This window comes from Chiloscyllium plagiosum, chromosome 44 (assembly GCF_004010195.1).
Source record: "Chiloscyllium plagiosum isolate BGI_BamShark_2017 chromosome 44, ASM401019v2, whole genome shotgun sequence".
Classification (NCBI taxonomy): domain Eukaryota; kingdom Metazoa; phylum Chordata; class Chondrichthyes; order Orectolobiformes; family Hemiscylliidae; genus Chiloscyllium; species Chiloscyllium plagiosum.
Genome location: NC_057753.1, coordinates 14,550,587 through 14,569,826, shown reverse-complemented (window position 1 = coordinate 14,569,826; position 19,240 = coordinate 14,550,587). Strand labels below are relative to the sequence as shown.

At 47.5% G+C, this 19,240-nt stretch overlaps 1 gene segment (V, D, J or C); it reads right to left on the bottom strand.

Moving 5' to 3' along the window:
- LOC122543738 overlaps nucleotides 1-16,180 on the bottom strand; it is a 17,734-nt gene extending 1,554 nt beyond the window's left edge. The window contains 2 exon segments of the C gene segment in view: nucleotides 23-532; nucleotides 16,060-16,180. Coding sequence covers nucleotides 23-532; nucleotides 16,060-16,165 — 616 coding nt within the window.
- Between the last annotated feature and the right edge of the window lie 3,060 nt (nucleotides 16,181-19,240).

Genomic DNA, 19,240 nt, shown 5'->3' with positions numbered 1-19,240 from the left:
TAGGGGTGAGGGGATGGGACACAAGGGGAGGGGGGTGAAGGGAATGGAGTGGATGGGGGAACAAGGGGAGGGCATGGAGGGTGAAGGGATGGGGAACAAGGGTGAGGGGATGGGGAGGCAATGGGATGGGGAATAAGGGAAGGGGGAGAGCTGGAGGTGGAGTGGGTAACATGGGGAGTGTGTGGAGCTGGGGGCGATGTCTCCAAACCCCTCCCCTGCCACTTACCGCCCTCATTCTCTGTGGTGACGTTGACGAAGAAGTGACTGCCCTCGTGCTTTGCCTCGCAGATGATGACGTTGCTCTGACCACTGGGAACGGGCTGGAAGTTGGACGTCCTGTAGTAGCCATCGTCTGTCACGATGGCGGGTCTGGCCACGGTGGTTTGGTTGTGCCCTTCCACCTTCAGCGACAGCTGGATGGTCTTGGGGAAGAAGTCATCGGCCAGACAGACTGCCGCAGGTACAAGACCCTGTTCGGACGCGACTGGCGGGTAGAAGACCGACAGTTTCGGCCCCGTGGCATCTTTCTCCTCTGAAAGACCAAGAAGTTGGGGCAGTTATCAAATCTCTCTTCCCTGTCCATTTACTCCCAACCACAGGGGTTCCCCGCGTTGGTCCCTGCAGGACACTGCCTGTCAGAGACCTACAGTCAGACCAAAGACTCTCCACAGCAATACCTCACCAACATGAGCCTATGTCAAGGATTTCCTCATCCTGCACCAAGACCTCATCCGCTTGGCCTAACTTTTCAATTTATCTCTGGAGATACCCTGAGACAATTCCGATCACCCAACTCCAGCAAGGATTCGGTCAAACTGGGGAGAGACCTTTATCAGGGTGCTAAAGAGAGTGGACAGCTTTGAGCTCCAGGCTGGGGCCATTTTGCCTGGAGCGTTGGAGGCTGAGGGGAGAACTCATTGAGATTTATAAAATAGTGAGGGGCATGGATAAGATAAATAGGCAAAGTATTTTCCCTGGGAGCTAGAGGGCATAGGTTTAAGATGAGAGGCGAAAAGATTTAAAAGGGACCTTTTTCACACAGAGGGTGGCCCGTGTATGGAACGAGCTGCCAGAGGAAGTGGTGGAGGCTGGTACAATTGTAACATTTAAAAGGCACCTGGATGGGACATTAATGGGAAGGGTTCAGAGGGATATGGGCCAAGTGCTGGCCAAACAGGAAATAGATAAGGTTAGGGGTATCTGGGTCGGCACGGATGAGTTGGACGGAAGGGTCTGCTTCCATGCAGTATGACTTTCCATTGCATTTCATGAACAAACCTGCTCACACAATCGGGGGGGATGGGGGGGTATGGGGGTCGCAGAAAATGTAACCGCTGAGTCTCCTCGGGAAGGATAGTGCCTGGGAGTTTCTCTGATTTTAATTGAGAAACTTAAAAAAAAAACACACACACAGCACCAGGTTACAGTCCAAAAAGTTTATTTGGCAGTATTAGCTTTCGGAGCACAGCTCACTAGCTACCTGATGAGGGAGCGACGCTCCGAAAGCTAGTGTTTCCAAATAAACCTGTTGTACTGTGACCTGATGTTGTGAGATTTTTAACTTGATCCACCCCCCCGTCCAACACCAGCAGCTCCACGTCTTGGCTTTAATGGAGGAAACAAAGAACCCATTAAAAAGTGGATGGTGGGTGGGTGAATTAATTTTCTTTGTCACCCTTCAGAGTACACGATGCGAAACACATCTGGCCTGGTTACGCCCAACTGAAATGGGGCAGTGGGAGACAGTTTGTAGGGGTGGGGAGAGGGAGTAGGGCAGTGGCATTTAGTCTGCTTCCATACTGTAGGGAATCTAATCTAATCTAATCTACCCAGATCCTGGTGGAGACTGGTTAAGGGGAGCTGAGACAATATCACTTGGCAAGGTGGCACAATGCAGTATAGAGAGACTGCCCCGGGATCACTGTGGGTCTATTTTTCTGCTGTATCTCGATGCCACTGACATATTTTTGCCACCTGTGAAACCCAGCTGAGAGAGAGCTGAAATACCCCATTTGAGTGTGGGAGTACTGCTGAATTGCTGAGCCCCAAATTTTCAGTGGACAAACTAAATGCCACTGCCCTACTCACTCTCCCCACCCCTACATATTTATCTGTGCCTTTGCATGTGTACCAAGTTAAGTCTTTCAGTTTGATGTTAGAATGAAACAACAACGTTGAAAAGACCCCGGGGGTCTCACAGGCAGAACTTTGCTCAAACCCTGGCTGTTACAGCGAGACCATCCCTTTATCATCAAGATTAGAGTGGTGCTGGAATAACACAGCAGGTCAGGCAGCATCCAAGGAGCAGGAAAATCGAATATCGGGCAAAAGCCCTGCATCCTTTTCGGTTCCTTCATCGGTCAGGGCATTGAGTACAGGAGTTGGGAGGTGAAATTGCGGCCAAATAGGACATTACTTCGGCCACTTCTGGAATGCTGTGTTCAATTCCGGTCTCCCTGTTGCAGGAAGGATGTTGCAAAACTCGAAAGGGTTCGGAAAAGATGCACCAGGATCACGCCAGGGTTGGAGTGTTTGAGCTATAGGGAGAGGATGGATAGACTGGGACTGTTTGCCCTGGAGCGTCGGTGCTCTGACGGGTGACCTTACAGACGTTTATAAAATCGTGAGGGGCATGGATAGGGTGAATTAATAAGGTCTTTCCCCAGGGTGGGGGAACCCAGAACTAGAGGGGCATAGGCTTAAGGGTGAGAAGGGAAAGCAATCTGAGGGGCAACTTTTTCACACAGAGGGTGGTGCGTGTATGGAATGAGCTGCCAGAGGAAGCAACATTTGCAACATTTAAAAGGCATCTGGATGGCGACTTGAACAGGGATATGGGTTACGTACTGGGAAACGGGACTAGATTAATTTACCCTGGTCGGCATGGGACGATAGTTGGACTGAAGGGTCTGTTTCCATGCTGTATGACTTTATGGCATTGCATTGCATTTCGAGAAGGAACTTGCTCACACAGTCAGGTCACGGAAGATGCAACCACTCTCCCTACTCGGGGGGAGCCTATGGGTTTCTCCAGTTTTAACTGAAAAAAACAAATAATCCATTAAAAACTGGACAGTTGGTTGGCGCCAGTTACTTTTCCTTATCACCCATCCAAGTATGTGATGTGACCCGGTTATGTCCAACTGCAAGGGGACAATGAGAGATATTTTCTCTCATCTGGGGGCGGGTTCCACAATTTCAAGATTTTCAGTCACAGACCGAGGAGTGAGATGAGCAGAAAACTCTTTCACTTCATGCCAATTGTTTGGATTAAGAATAAGCCACCTGGGAGGCGGATTTCATCGGCAATTACTGAACAGAAATTTGGAAGTGATGATTTAAGTTTTGCTCCCTTTATTCTAGCCGCAGTAAGACCTGTCTCGCACTGTTCTGTTAGACCGAATAGACAGGCTTCTCAAGCTCTCCCATCCTTTTTTGCCATCCCCCCCCCGTCTGTAAAGACAATTTCAGAGCGCTCATAACATGAAATGGCTGCCGTGAACAAACCTACAATGGCCGACTGTCTGACTGTCTCCTTTTCAAGAACATCCCATGCAGTGGTGACCGTCCAGGGCAGGAGCCCTCCTCTGAGTGAACTGACCCAGGTCCTGGTGGAGGCTGGTTAAGGGGAGCTGGGACAATATTGCTTGGAAAGGTGGTGCGGTGCAGAACGGAGAGGCTGCACTGGGTCACTGTGGGTCTATTTTTCTGCTGCACTTTGCAGTCACTGACTCATCTCTGTCCCCCCTCTGAACACAGCCAAGAGAGAGCAGAAGTTCCCCTGGCAGTGTGGGCACGTTTCAGACATTCTGATCCCCACATTTTCAGTGGCTAGTCAAAGCCCCACTGCCTTAATTTCTCAACACTCTCCCCCAAGAAATATATGCCTTTGGTAATACTTAACTTCCTGTGTGTTCCAGGGCATGCCTAACTAACAAGTTTACTTCAGGAAAATGTCAGAGTGAGAGGACAGTGTTGAAAGGATCCTCTGGGTCTCAGAGTCAGCTACTCACTTTTCTGCTGTTACAGTGAGACCAGGTGTCACCCATAAAACAACTCTTTCCAACCACACGAGATGATGTGGCAACCGCTCCTCAGTGACTCTCCCACATGCTTTGAGTAAGCTCTTGCTCACTTGGTTTCGTTTCAGAAAATGTAACCACACTTCGTCCTTGGGGAAGCCTAATGCCTTTGGGTTTCTCCACTTTTAGTCGAGAGTGGGTGGGAGAGAAAAAGAATCCACTAAAACGTGGACTGCGGGCTGACGAGTTAATTTTCTTTATCACCCGTTCAGTGAAACATATCTGCATGAGTTACGTCAAACCGAAATGGGAGACGTTTTGTCATCAGTAACCTGGGTTGGGTGGGGGAGATGAGGGATTGCAATTCCAACATTTTCAGCAAAAGAGCGAGGAGTGAGATGAGGAGAAACCTCTTTCAAACATAGAACGTAGAACAATACAACTCAGAACAGGCCCTTCAGCCCTCAATGTTGCGCCGAGCTGTGGACTAATCTAATCCCGACACCCCCCCCCCCCCACCTTACGCTATCCCATCATCATCCATGTGCTTATCCAAGGATTGTTTAAATCTCCCTAATGTGGCTGAGTTAACTGCATTGTCAGGCAGGCCATTCCACACCCTTACCACTCTCTAAGTAAAGAACCTGCCCCTGACATCTGTGTTAAATCTATCACCCCTCAATTTTGTAGCTATGACCCCTCGTACAAGCTGACGTCGTCATCCACGGTAAAAAAAGACTTTCGCTGTCTACCCTATCTAATCCTCTGATCATTTACTCAGAGTCATGGAGATGAATAGCATGGAAACAGACCCAACCAATCCATGCACATCAAACAGCCTTAATTAATCAAGTCCCATTTGTCAGCATTTGACCCAGAGCCCTTTGAACCATTCCTATTCATCCAAACATCCAGATGCCTTTTAAAGTTTGCAGTTGTACGAAATCCTCACCAATTCCTCTGGCGGGGCATTCGATACGCACAGCACGCTCTGCATTACAAAACCGCCCCCTCTGGTCGCTTTTTAATCTTTCTCCTCTCACCTTAAACCGTTGCCCCCTAAGTTTGAATCCTTAGGATTTAGTGTGAGCTGCCTGTGAGATAGTGGAAGTAGATTCGACAGGAGATTTCAAAGGAGGGTGTACCTATATTTGAAAGTGAGCAATTTGAATGTTGCCTCCCTCAATCAAGCTGAGGTGAAACCTTTTATGCAGGTGACCGAAATAAAAGAATAAAAAAAAAATCCTGCGAAACGTCGATTTTCCTGCTCCTCGGATGCTGCATGACCTACTGTGTTATTCCAGCACCACTCTAATCCTGACTCTAATCTCCAGCATCTGCAGTCCTCACTTTCGCCTAATAAAAAAAAAAGTCCTGACAAATCAAAACAATTCATCTTCAATCAACAGTTTCTGGGAGGGGAAATTTCAATGATGGAGTCTAATATCTTGACCATACAACGATTCGGCCATCACATTTCAGACGCCAGGAGGATGGTTTCCTGGCCTCAGTAACTTTAATTGAAGCAGGATTGGAGCAAGCAGCTGTCATCACTAAAATGCCTGCAGTCGCTTCTATATTGCTCTCTCTCTCTTTGACTCTCTCTCTCTCTTTCCCCCTCCCCCCCTCTCCCTGTCTCTGCAGTACTGCCTTGGCTCTCTGCCCAGACTCTCTTCAAGAGGATCTGTTCCACAGAAAAAAAAAACCCCTAAAACAGCACACAAGCAGAATGAAATTAAATAAAAAACAAGCCTCAGCTCTAACTTACTTTGTTCTGGATTAGTGGTGCTAGCAGTTCAGGCAGCATCCGAGGAGCAGTAAAATTGACGTTTCGGGCAAAAGCCCTTCATCAGGAATAACGCTGCCAAATATGAGTTTTGCTGTGATATCATAACCATAATCATAGTAATCTACACAGTAAACACGTCCAAGACAGAAACTTCCCAAACGTAGCTTTCAAATTTGTTCACGGGGTACGGGCATCGCTGGATTGGCAGACGCATTTATTGCCCATCTCTAGCCGTGGGTTCAGGGGTCACATGGAGGTCAGACCAGCGGATCACTTGGTCAAGCAGGTCATTGCACTAGTCGCTGATCAGAAGGGTCTGGATTTGGCCAGAAACTCAGGCCAGAGCTTTGTTTGAATCTTGACACATTTCATAGGAAAATGAGGGAATTCCTTGGGCCTGAAAGATTTCAGCGAGGAGGGAAGATTAGAAAGAGAGGGAGAAAGAGAGAGAGGGAGAGAGACAGAGAGAGATCGGACACGGAGTGGAGAAGATTGAGGGGTGACCTTTATGGGGGAATGGGGGTGATCTAATTTGTGAACAATTTCGACAGGTGAGGGGAGGATATTTTGTTGCCACCAGTCAGGAACTAGGCAGTGACCGGTTCAAGATTGTTAGCGAGAGAGCTCGAAGTGAAATGAGGATAAACCCCTTTAATTAGTGTCATTGAGTCATAGAGCTGTACATCATGGAAACTGACCCTTCGGTCGAACTCGTCCATGCCGACCAGATCTCCTAAATTGATCTAGTCCCATTCGCCAGCAGTTGACCCATGTCTCTGTCATGCAGATGCCTTTTAGAACATAGAACATAGAAAGGTACAGCACAGAACAGGCCCTGAGGCCCACGGTGTTGTGCCGAGGTTTAATCTTAATGTAAAATATAGTAACTTAACCTATGCACCCCTCAACTCACTGCTATCCATGTGCATGTCTAGCAGTCGCTTAAATGTCCCTAGTGACTCTGCTTCCACCACTACCTCTGGCAATGCATTCCATACATTCACAACTCTCTGCGTAAACAACCTACCTCTGACCTTTCTCCTAATATCTTAAAAACTTTGACCCATCGTATCAGTCAATCCTGCCCTGGAGAAAGGTCTCTGGCTATTGACTCTATCTATTCCTCTTTTGAATACTGCAATTGTACCGACCTCCACCGCTTACTCATTCCATGCGCACACCACCTTCTGTGGGACAAAGTTGCCCCTTAGGACTCTTTTAAATCTTTCCCCTCTCACCTTGTGCCAGCCAGTTTTAGGGGGTCGTTAGGATTTGGAGTGAGCTGCCTGGGGGAGGCGGGGGGGGGGGTGGAGGTGGATTCCACAGGGGGGATTCAAAGGACAGCTGGATACGCATTTGGACGTGACCAATTTACGTTTCGCCTCCCTCAATCTGGCTGGAAGTGAAAACTCCGTCACACGGCTCTGTTAGACTGAAAAAAAAGGGGCTTGGTGGCACTGACAAACCATGCAATTTCTGTTCAATCAATAGTTTCTGGGAAGGGGGCATTTGAAAAAGAGAGTTTAATATCTCGGGCCACGCCACGATTCAGCCCTTCAGTGCCTGCCACATTTGTGACAACAGGAGATTAGCTTCTTGGTCTCAATGTTTTTAATCGGAGCAGGACTGGAACATACAGTTTTGTAGGTAAAATGCCTGCAATAGTTTCTTTCTCTCTCTCTCGCTCCTTCTCTCTCTGTGGCACTACCTTGGCTCTCTGCCCAGACACTGCTTTCCACTGAACAAAATAAAAAAAACCCCACACAAAAGCAGAATGAAATTAAACAAAAAAGAAAACACGCTCTAACTTACTCGGTTTAACTGTCAGTTGGGTTCCACCGCCAAATATGAGTTTCGCTCTGTAATCTACACAGTTAACTTGCTCAAGGCAAAAACCTTCCAGACATAGCTTTCAAAATCATTCACAGGGCACGGGCATCGCTGGATTGGCACGGGCATTCCATTGCCCGTCTCTAGCTGTGGGGTCAGGAGTCACATGTGGGTCAGACCAGGTCCTTCCCTAGTGGACCACTTGCTGAAGCAGGCCATTGCAATTGGCACTGACCACGTGGGTCTGAGCCCGGCCCGTCTACTCAGGCCTGGATTTTGTTAGAATCATTCGAAATTTCTTCGGGAAATAAGGGATTTCCTCGGGCACGGGGGATTACAGACTCAAGGAAAGATTAGAGAGAGAGAGAGAGAGAGAGAGAGATCAGGTATGGGGCAGAGAAGATCGAGGCCGAACCCTGTCTGAGGTGATCAAATCTGTGAACAATTTCGACAGAATAGATATTTCTCTCCCACCAGTTAGTAATCAGGGAGCCACACCATCAGGACTGTCAGCAACAGAGCTCGGAGTGTGATGAAGGGATGCCTCTTTACTCAGGGTCATAGAGGTGTACAGCACTGAAACAGAGCTTTCTGTCCAATTCTAGACTAATCCAGTCCCATTTACCAGCATTTGGCCCATATCCCTCCAAACCCTTCCTATTCATATACCCATCCAGATGCCCTTTAAATGTACCAGCCTCCAATACTTCTTCTGAAAGTTCATTCCGCACACGCATCACCTTCTGCGCGAAAATGTTTTCCCTGGGGTCCCTTTCAAACCTTTCCCCTCTCACCTTAAACCGCCTACCCTCGAGCTTTGGGGACTTGTTAGGATTTGGAATGAGCTGCCCTGGTGAACAGTGAAGGCGGATTGTACAGGATGTTTCAAAGCTGGACATATATCTGCAACCGGGGGAGAACTTTTCTGGCAGGTTCTGTTAGAGGGATAAATAAGAAGCATTTGTTGGCACTGACGAGCCCATAGACTTTCTTTGCAATCAAAAGATTCCGTGAGCGATCAAGATGGGGTTTTAACATCTTGGCCGCGCGACAGTTCAGCCGTTCAGTGCCTGCCAAATTTCGGACATTCCTGGCCTCAGTGTCTTGAATTTAACCAGGATTGGAACACACACTTTCTCTCCAAATTGCTCTCCCAGCTAAAATATCTATGACCATTCCTTTAATCTGTCTGTCTGTCTCTCTCTCTCTTTGCAGCACTACTTTGGCTCTCTGCCCAGACTCTCTTCACCAGGATCCGATCCACTGAACAAAATAAAATAAACAGCACATCAGCAGAATGAATGAAAAAAAAAAGCCTCAGCTGTAACTTACTAGGTTTAACTGTCAGTTGGGTGCCGCTGCCAAATGTGAGCTTCTCTTTGCGATTATAGTAATTTCACACAGCAAATATGCCCAAGACAGAAACCCTCCAAACATAGCTTTCACATCCGCTCATGGGCTACGGACATCGCTGGATTGGTATGGGCATTCATTGTCCATCTCTAACTGTGGGGCTGTGGGGTCAGGGGTCACATGTAGGTCAGGCCAAATCCTTCCCCAGTGGTCCACTCAGTGAAGCAGGCCATTGCCATTGGCACTGACCACACGAGCCTGCGTTTTGGCCATAAACTAAGGCCAGAGTTTTGTTGGAATCATTCCAAATTTCTTCAGGGCACTGGAGAATTTCTTGGGGCCTGAGGGATTCTAGGGAGGAGGGAAGATTAGAGAGAGAGAGAGAGAGAGAGAGAGATATGGGGGACGGAGCAGAGACGATTGAGGCCTAACCTTTATTGAGGTGATAAACAATTTCGAGAAGGGAAGAAAGGATTTTTCGTTTCCACCAGTCAGTTAGCAGGGAGCTACAACTTCCAGATTGTCAGTGAGAGAGTTCGGCGTGAAATTAGGAGAACAGAGAGATATGGGGGACGGAGCAGAGACGATTGAGGCCTAACCTTTATTGAGGTGATAAACAATTTCGAGAAGGGAAGAAAGGATTTTTCGTTTCCACCAGTCAGTTAGCAGGGAGTCACAACTTCCAGATTGTCAGTGAGAGAGTTCGGCGTGAAGTTAGGAGAACACTTACCATGTTGGGATGCGGAATGAGCAGCCTGCAGAGCAATGAAGGTTTTAAAGGGAGCTCGGCATGTATTGCAATGGATGAATGTGGAGGGCTAAGGAGACAGGGCTGAAGAATGAGGATGAGATGGGGAGCTTGTATTGGACTCGACAGACCAAAGGGCCTGTCTCTACTGTAAAGTTCTATTAATCTTGTCTCTATGGCACTTGAGTAAATATTCCTGAAATGCAAAATTGTAGACTTTGGCCGATGGGCCGAATGTTTTGCCATACATCACTGCCTTCCCATTGTCAATCCCTGGGACGGTTCACACTAAGCCTCTGGTTAGCACATCCTCTGCAGAGACTGATTTGGCCCCTAGATAGAGACAATTAATGCCTTCTGCAGAGCCTCTAACCCCAGATCGCCCCTTGTAACCTCCTCAATTAAAAATAAAACAAAACGAAACAACAGCCCACTTCAGTATTTAACAGTCCCATTGCAGTCTGTGACAGATACACTTAATCAGATCTGAGGCAGTAACTTCTAACCACTTACTGGCTTGCACAGAGAGTCTGGTGCCTCTGCCGAAGATGAGTTTCCAGTTGCTAGCACAATGGTGCCAGGTGCTACAAAAATTCACCCTCACCACAACGGAGACGAACACAAGTCTTTATGTGGCAGGCGGTTGGGGTGGGGTGGGGTTGGGGGGTTCTCTCTGGGTCTAAACTGGCATGTCAGACATTGTTCCTTAGAATTTTCCGGGTTTGGCCCATGTCCCTTCAAACTGTTCCTATTCATGAACCTATCCAAATGTCTTTCAAACATTATAATTGTAACAGTATCAATCGCTTTCTCTGGAACTTCGTTCCACACAAGAGCCGCACCCTGCGTTAAAACAAAAGTTGCCCCTCATGTCCCTAATTAAATCTTTCTCTCACTTTAAAAATGTGCCCTTAGTCTTGAAATCCCCCAGCTGGGGAGAAGGCCCTCAGCATTCAACTTATCTATACCCCTCATGATTTTATCCACCTCGATAAGGCTCAAACTCCAGAGAAGAAGCTCCCAGCCTATTTTTATAACCCAAACCCTCCATTCCTGGCAATCGTTTCTGACCCCTCTCCATCTTAATAATATCCTTCCGACGGCAGGATGACTAGAACCGGGCACAGTACTCTAGAAGAAGCCTCACTAATGTCCTTTACAATCTCAACATGCCGTCTCCAACTCCTATACAAAAAGGTCTGAGCAATGCAGGCAAGAGTGCTGAACGCCACTTTCACCACCCTGTCTACCTATTGAGAAAGCTGCGATAGATATATATTTTTTGTTTAGCTCAGTTATGAAGGGGGATGGACCCAAGGAAGACATGTGGATTTCGGCCGCAGGTCAACCAGAAATAATGGTGCAGGTCTGGAGGGTCTGATTAACCCATTTCTGTTCCCGAATCCCTGGGGTTGTAAGATAATGGACGGATGAGTCGAGAGGTCGTCCAGAACTGATACGTGGGGCTGACTGGGATTTCGGTTTGTCAGTGGCAGTGGTACTCTCTAACCCTCTCCCCCACCCTCCCCGACCTTCCACCAGCACTGTGTGCGAAAGTGTTTGAGGCTTGGTCAGAGGTGTTTTTTTTTTTACTCTCCTCTGTAGGTTTGACGATAGTCAGTCCTAAGAAATTACTGCTTTCCATCATAAGCCTGGTTCCACTGACTAAGAACAGCTTTATATTTACATAGCTGTCATCGTGCTGCCAGATGGTAGAAAAACAGTCACCCGCCACAGAAGTAAAAATGGAGCGCTATTTTTTTAATTCAAAAAAGACTCTACCGACTCATTGTTGCCAGGGCATTTTGAGATGGTGTTTGTTTCCCAGAGACAGGAGGATTGTGGTGGGGGAGCTCTCTATGGACAGAACTCATACTGGATTAAGTTTGCCAAAGCTTGTAAGGCAGTTTTATCTGCACTACCGTTTGGTCTGATGATAGATAAGAGTAGGCTTGCTGATTGCTTAGCTACAAACCAAACTTTGAAACGGTGGGATGGCTTGGACCATAAGGGATAGGAGCAGAATTAGGCCATTTGGCCCGTCAAGTCTGCTCCATCATTCGATCATGGTGTCTCTCAATCCCATTCTCCCTGTAGCCCTCGATCCCTTCACCAATGAAGAACCTACCTCTCTATCTTAAATACACTCAGTGACTTGACCTCCACAGCTCTGTGTGGCAATAGGTTTTCCCTCCAACACTCTGGCTGAATAAATTCCTCCCCATTTCAATTCCAAAAGGTTGGCCCTTCACCTTGAGGCTACCTTACCCTTGGAAACATCTTTTCCACGTCCACTCTGTCCAGACCTCTAAGCAGCTATGGGGGTTACAGTGTTTGGTGGTGAGTTTGGTCCCACTGCCGAAGGCAAGTTTCCTACCTCTGTAGTTGGTTCCCGAGTGAAATGGACAAGTCATGGGAGGATTCACATTGACCCTGGTTTGAATGTTAAGATTTCAAGTGCTCCAAAAAAAAACATGTCAGGACAGGTCCCAAATTTGTCTCCCCAAACTCCCTGGACCTCATTGAATCTCATTCTGTTAGATTTGCACATTTGAAAAGCACAAGATTGGTAAGGAGAGCTCTAAAAGCTGTTCAGCCTTCCCTCCACCTTGTTAATTTCCCATTGCTGTCTACACTGAATTCTCCTTCCCTGCCTGCTCTGTGTACATCGCTCAACCGACCGTGCCTGCTCCCCTTCACTCTTTGCGACCCTGGAGTATTTCTCTTCCCGCCATCACTGTTATAAATCTGGTGGGCCTTCTCTGGGCTAACGACACCGTTCCCGAGAAGATACGCCACAAGACTTACTGGGTTCCACCGTGAGTTTGGTCCCTCCTCCAAAAATCAGCTTCTCAGCACGGTACACTCTATCACGGTGTTACCAGCTGTTACAAATTCAGACCCAGCCACAGCCACAGTGCAGTCAAAGCTTGGTTTAGTCTCCCTCACAATTACCTCATGTTGCTGGCTTCATGTTCCTTCTCTATCTGCTCACCCAAACAGATGCAACCATCCCCCCCCCTCCAAGTTTCTTTGCTGTTCACTAGTTTGAAAATACAGAAACATCGGGCTGTGCTGCTCGGCCCCGTCATTCCCCCCCCCCATTCAATGGGATTATATCTGATCATCCATCTCATGATCCTATTCTCCCACATCACCCTTTGATCCAATAGTCCGATAGCTAGTTACTTTTTGAAATCATTCAATGTTGCGACCCCCGACAGTGAAACCCAGAGGCTCCCCCACCCTCTGGGTGAAGTCACTTCTCCTCACTTCAGTCCGAAATGACCTACCCCCGTTTCAGACTGTGACCTCCCCCCACCTTTCTGGACCCCGTTCTAGACATGAAAGCAGACACATGGGACAATCAATTGCCCCATATTTACCTTCTTTTGCCTTCCTGATAACTCTGCAGCGACATTTATTGGTAAAACAATTCCTGAGGGTGGGCGAGGGGTGATGTTTTGATCCCTACTTTGTTACCGCTCGTGTGTCTACACAACCGTGTGTGTGTGTGTATGTGTGTGTGTCTGTATGCGTGTGTGTATGTGTGCGTGTTTGTGTGTGTGTGTACGTGAGTCCATGTCTAAGTGTGTGCGTTTGTGTGTCTGAGTTTCTGCCTGAGTGTCTGTGTATGTGTGTCTATGTCCGAGTGTGTGTGGGGGGGTTGGGGGCTGTAGGGGGGAAATGTGGCTCTATATTTCTCCCATCCCTTCCTTGAGACCACCTTAATGACCTCTAAGTTGTTGGACTCTGTCAGCAACAACCCCTTAACACGAAAAACGAGGCCTCCTTCACTCAAATTATTGGTACCCAGCCAAACTTTTCTGAATGGGACTTCCTCTCTAATCCAGAATTCCACTTGTCAGTTCACATTCCCCATCTGACCACTGTACCCCTTGGCGAGATGTGAGCTGTGCGTCAATGCCTGGCCCATTAAATCTCATCTTATTGGCGCTGTGCCTTTGCAACTGAATAATGGAAACGACCTCGACTCTGTCTGAGAAGCTCTGGCAAAGGAGAGACATTTCAATCACTTACTTGGTAGAACCTTGAGTTGTGTCCCGCTGCCAAATATGAGTTTTTCAGTAGTGCTATAATAAGCATCACAGTGATTACTCCTCAGACACAAACACTCCAGGGTGGGGAGGGGGTAAATCTCAGCTTCCTCCTTATTTCACCATTACAAAAGAACAATATACCATCGCGTTAAGTCAGATGGGATGATTGGGAAACCGGAGATAAAGTTTGGAAATATCTCCAACCCCCTCTCCCTCCCAAAGTTCTGAAAAGTGAAGAGGTCTAGGATCTGCCTTCAGTGCAATTAGACAACATTATTGAGGTCCCCAATTCCCTCTCTGATTGCAATGCTGCTTCAGTACTAGCGTTTTTGGACAGATAGAAGACTTGCTTTTCATGAGCGAGGAAAGATTCCCCTGGCAGACATTCAGGGATTTGAGGGCGCGGGCAGGCGGGGGACATTCAAGGGGATGACCTTCCCCAAACAGCAGTCATCAGGGTAGTCAGTAAGGGAGGAACTCAAGGGGTTAGCTCAAGCTCTGAGATAATGTTGCCCCCCACCATCCCTTGCTTGTCCTTGCTGAGTGACAGCTCCCGCTCAAATAAAAAGAGCAAAATCAACCAAAAAGGAGGACTCCTGTTTGACAATATCCAGATAGAAATCAAACATCAGACTTACTGGGTTCCACGATGAGTTGGGTCCCACTGCCAAAGATCATCTTTTCAGTCCACACAGTGTTAGCAGATGGTACAAAAAAAGACTCCAACCCGCATGCACGCTAATGCCTTGGGTTTTCCTTTGCCTTTGGCTGGGGGGTACATTCAATTTGCAGGCCATGGCGTCATACGGCCCAGAAACAGACCCTTCAGTTCGACCAGAACACGCCGAGGATGTTGGCAAACTATACAGTCCCACTTCCCTGGTCCTGGCTCATATCCTTCTAAACCTCTTCCGTTCATGTTCTGATCCAAATGACTGTTAAATGCCATAACTGTGCCCGCATCCACGGGTTTCTCCAATTACGAGTCACTCTCTGGGTGAAACAATCGCCTCTGTGTCCTTTTTTAAACCTTTCTCCTCTCACCTTAAAAAAAAAATCCCCAGTCTTGATCTCCTCCATCCCAGGGAACTGACCCTTGCCATGCACATTATCTATAGTCTGAATGATTTTGTATATTTCTATAAGGTCACCCCTTCAACCTTCTATGCTGCAGTGGCAAAGGTCCCAGCCTATCCAGCCTTTCTTTCTAACTCAAACCCTCCACACCCAACACCGTCCTAGTAAATCTCTTCTGAACCCTCTCCAGTTTAATAATACCCTTCCTTAATAATACAGGGAGACCAGAACTGGGCACAATAATCCAGAAGAGGCTTCACCAATGTCCTGTACAAACCTCAACATGACATCCCAACTCCTATACTCGAAGGTCTGAATTAAGATACCCAGGTGACAATTACTATTTTCCACCCCGCACTCTCCCCACCCTCATTAAACCATCTTCCCCCTCCTCCACATTAATTTGGGGAGTCCAGAAATTCCTGTCTGGTGGGATTCCCGTTAGCATCCAATTCCTGGTCAGATTAGCCTGTCACCCAGGTTCCTTTGAATAATCTACCATTGACGTGGGAAAATCGGAGGGAATGGGTTTTGTTTTAAAAGAGGAGATAATCATGAATCATTTGTCTTTGAACTCCATTGCAAACCTTCACTTTATTTTTCCCTTGCATCAGCATTCGAAAGAACTGGGGAGGTTTTAGTGGGAGTCTGAGGTGAATTTCTGTTCACGCTGGTAATGGTCTATCTACTAGGGAAGGGCAGGCCCAATGGGTCAAAGGGCCTTTTGTTCTGTACGACTGTGCCGAAAGTCCAGGCCTGAGGCCCAGTACAGTACAGCCCTAGGGCTGTTGAGCACCAGACGGTGGCTTCCCTGACATATCCTCTGTTCGTCCCTCCAAGGGCCACACAGCTCAGAAATGGCATTCACTCGCAACAAAAGACGCTCAGTTTGTACTTACTTGGCACGACCTCCAGTTTAGTACCGCTGCCGAAAATCAGCTTTAGATTATAACCTGCACAGTGACAGCCACCTAGACAAAAATCTTACTTTGTTCCAATGATACCCACTCAGTCACCCGGAGCCCATTTCTATTCCCTGTCCCCACTCCACTGAAACCTGCTATAGTTCAATAGTTTACACCAGAGCATTAACACACCGTGCCCCTGCAATGAATTACCCAGCACTGACGGTGCGGATTTCACAAGTGCTAAGCACCCCAGGTAAACATCTCAACTTACTTGGTTCCACAGTCACTTGGGTCCCAGCTCCAAAGATCAGTGGATCATACACAGTGATAACCAGCCTGACATATACCTGCCAACTCGCCAGAAATTCCAACCCCATTCGACCTGTAACTGAGGGGGTGGGGAGGAGTGGTGGGTTTGGCCACTGGGCTGAAACCTTTCTGCTCTAGACTGACCATGCCGTCCGCTTTCAACGCAAGGGTCTGGTACTTTGAGAGGGAGCGCAAGGAAAGGTGATTTCCAAGCCACACCATGGTTCAGAATTATTAGGAATACGGGAAGATGCTGTTGGGTTCAAATTTCTGCCAACTGACTGAGTTGCACTCTCTACGAAGCATCCAACATTTGGCAATTAACACTCTAGCCTTTTGGGGAAACCCTTTCTGAGTACAGGATTACTCTCTCTTAATGCCAATTAATATTTTGTCACCCTGTTCTCCAAGTTGTGCAGTCCAGGACTGGAGAACATGTGAAATTGACACCAATAGTTTACACTTACTTGGCTCCACAGTCAATTTGGTTCCTGCTCCGAATATTAGTGGTCTGTAAGCAATATCTTACACAATGATAATTCTCCACGTCAAAACTCAAACAGGGCGCATGCCAATTAAGCCAGTGACACAGAGGCAGTTCACCATGTCCCCACCACCCAAGTCTATAGCTTGCTTGGGTCAGACATCAGTTCTTAAGGTTCCAAATGTTCATAGGTGGTCACCCACTTGTTTTGGCACTGATTGGAAAACCCAAGGCGGGCCAAGGGGGCATTTCGTGACTAGTTCTTTCAATATATATATGCATCAAGCAAAAAAGAAGATGCTTGGAACCCCTGAGAAAGTGCACGACCTTCCCAGCTCTTTCAGGGGGTCTCCAACTCGGGATCCTCGGCAAACTACAGAGCTGTCTGGATTGTTCCAGTTCGGATTCCCAATGAAACATGGCAAATCCCCTCTCACTCCCCCTGTTCTGCGGTGGAAACAAATGCAAGATTTGAGAGATAGCAGTCAGATCCTTAACCAAGCTCGCGCATGCCAAGGAGAAATTGTTACAGAAAGTAAAGAGTTTTGGCAGCTTCTGTGCACATGGAGAGAGAGAGAGAGAGAGACAGAGAAAATAAAACAGACTTAATGTAAAGCCTCGTTCAGAACAACGTACTCACTGGGTCTCACGATTAGCCTGGTCCCATTCCCGAATAGGAGCTTCTCGGTATCTCCATATGACACACGCAGGTCAATCCCTGGACAAAATCCACTCGCTGTCCCCTTATCTACTCAGGATCCCTTCTCTAGGGTCGGTACGGACGAAAGAGAGAGAGAAAGCAACTGGACATGTCTTCATGTAAATCCAGCAGCCGGAATCAATACAGACTCAAAGTGGGGAAAACTCACAGAATGGAAAAGGGGAAGGGATGGGGGTTTGGAAGGGTGTAAGGCAAAAGCTTTGGGTAAGCCAGAAGGGTTATTAGAAAGGATTTAGAGGGGCTTCTGAGGTTGGAGAGGTTATTGTACGGGCGATGCAGCAGATTGTATTACTGTGTCCCAGCTGTATATATCCCCACAGTGATACAAAGCAGTACAAAAACTGCACACTGACTGCTGCATGCAGATCAGATGATCTCACCCTCTCTGATTCAAGGTGACGAGACGAACATCTGTGCTGTTCCCAGACCAACTCCTTGGGGGATTGGTGGAAGTTCCCTCAATGAGTGAGTGAATGAGTCAGGAGCCCTTGTCCAGCTGAAATTCCAATTCACTCGCCTTGACCTGGACCTCACCTCCAACCCTGCCTCACTCTCCCACACAGCTATAATTCCTAACTGCTTCAAGATCTGGCAGCGTGGAGAGAATCCCATATGGACGTTGATGGGCAAGGGCTCTGCTCACCCCATCTCCGAGAAACATCTTGGAATTGTGTTCTTGTGTTATCGAAAGAAAGTCATAAATTGTAACTTCCCTCTCTCTCCCTTCCTCTCTCTCTCTCTTTTAAATCTTTGCTTGCCTGAGGCTGAGAATGAAGGAATGAAGCAATCTGTCTTGACCCACGTCACCAGACCTTTTCTTAGTTTCCCTGTTAAAAGATGTGTTTCACAAATGTAAGCCTTTCCTTCTGAAATAAACACAAGGTATGGGTTAGGGAGTGATGATTACTCCAGTAAGGTGTGAGGGAACAAAGGGAATGCAGTGGGACCAGCGGGCATTTAATATAACTTTGGCAGCATCGACTCGATCGGCCGAAGGTCCTCTTCTGTACTCGATGATTCAAACACGAGCTCGCTGTCTCTGGCAATAAAATGAAATTAAACTCATTGCCATTACCCCCTCTGTCCCTGACACAAGCATGACATCCCCTCCCTCAGTAATCACTCCTTCCAACAAGAGAGGATCTAATCTTCATCTCTTGATGTTCAGTGGTTTTATCATCACTGAATACATGTAAACAACATCCTGGGGGTTACCATTGAGATAGAATCTAACCATCGCCCCAATGGTGTTACGATTCCTCAATACTCCCACTATCAACATCCTGGGGGCTTACCATTGATATAGAATCTAACCATCGCCCCCTTGACGTTCAATGGCGTTACCATTACTCAATACTCCCACTGTCAACATCCTGGGGTTTGCCATTGAGAAAATCTGACCATTGCCCCCTTGACGTTCAATGGTGTTCACATTACTTAATGCTCCCACTATCAACATCCTGGGGGTTACTATTGACCAGAACCTCAACCGGACTCACCACAAAACACAACGGCTGCAAGAGCAGGTCAGAGGTTAGGAGTACCGCCGCTAGTTACTCACCTCCCGATTCCCCACAGCCTGTCCACCCTCGACAGGGCAAAAGTCAGGAGTGTGATGGATTACTCCACACTTGTCTGAATGGGGGCAGCTCCAATAACACTCGAAAAGCTTGACATTATCCAGGACAAAGCAACCTCCGCTTGATTGGCACCACATCAACAAACACCCAATCCCTCCACAACCGACGCTCAGTAGCAGCATTGTTTACCATCTACAAGATGCACTGCAGAAATTCACCAAAGATTCTCAGACAACACTTTCCAAACCCACAGCCACTTCCCACAGAAGGACAAGGGGGAGCAGATACATGGGAACACCACCCCATCAAGTTCCTTCCGAATCACTCCCCATCCTGACTTGGAAATATATCAGCCGTT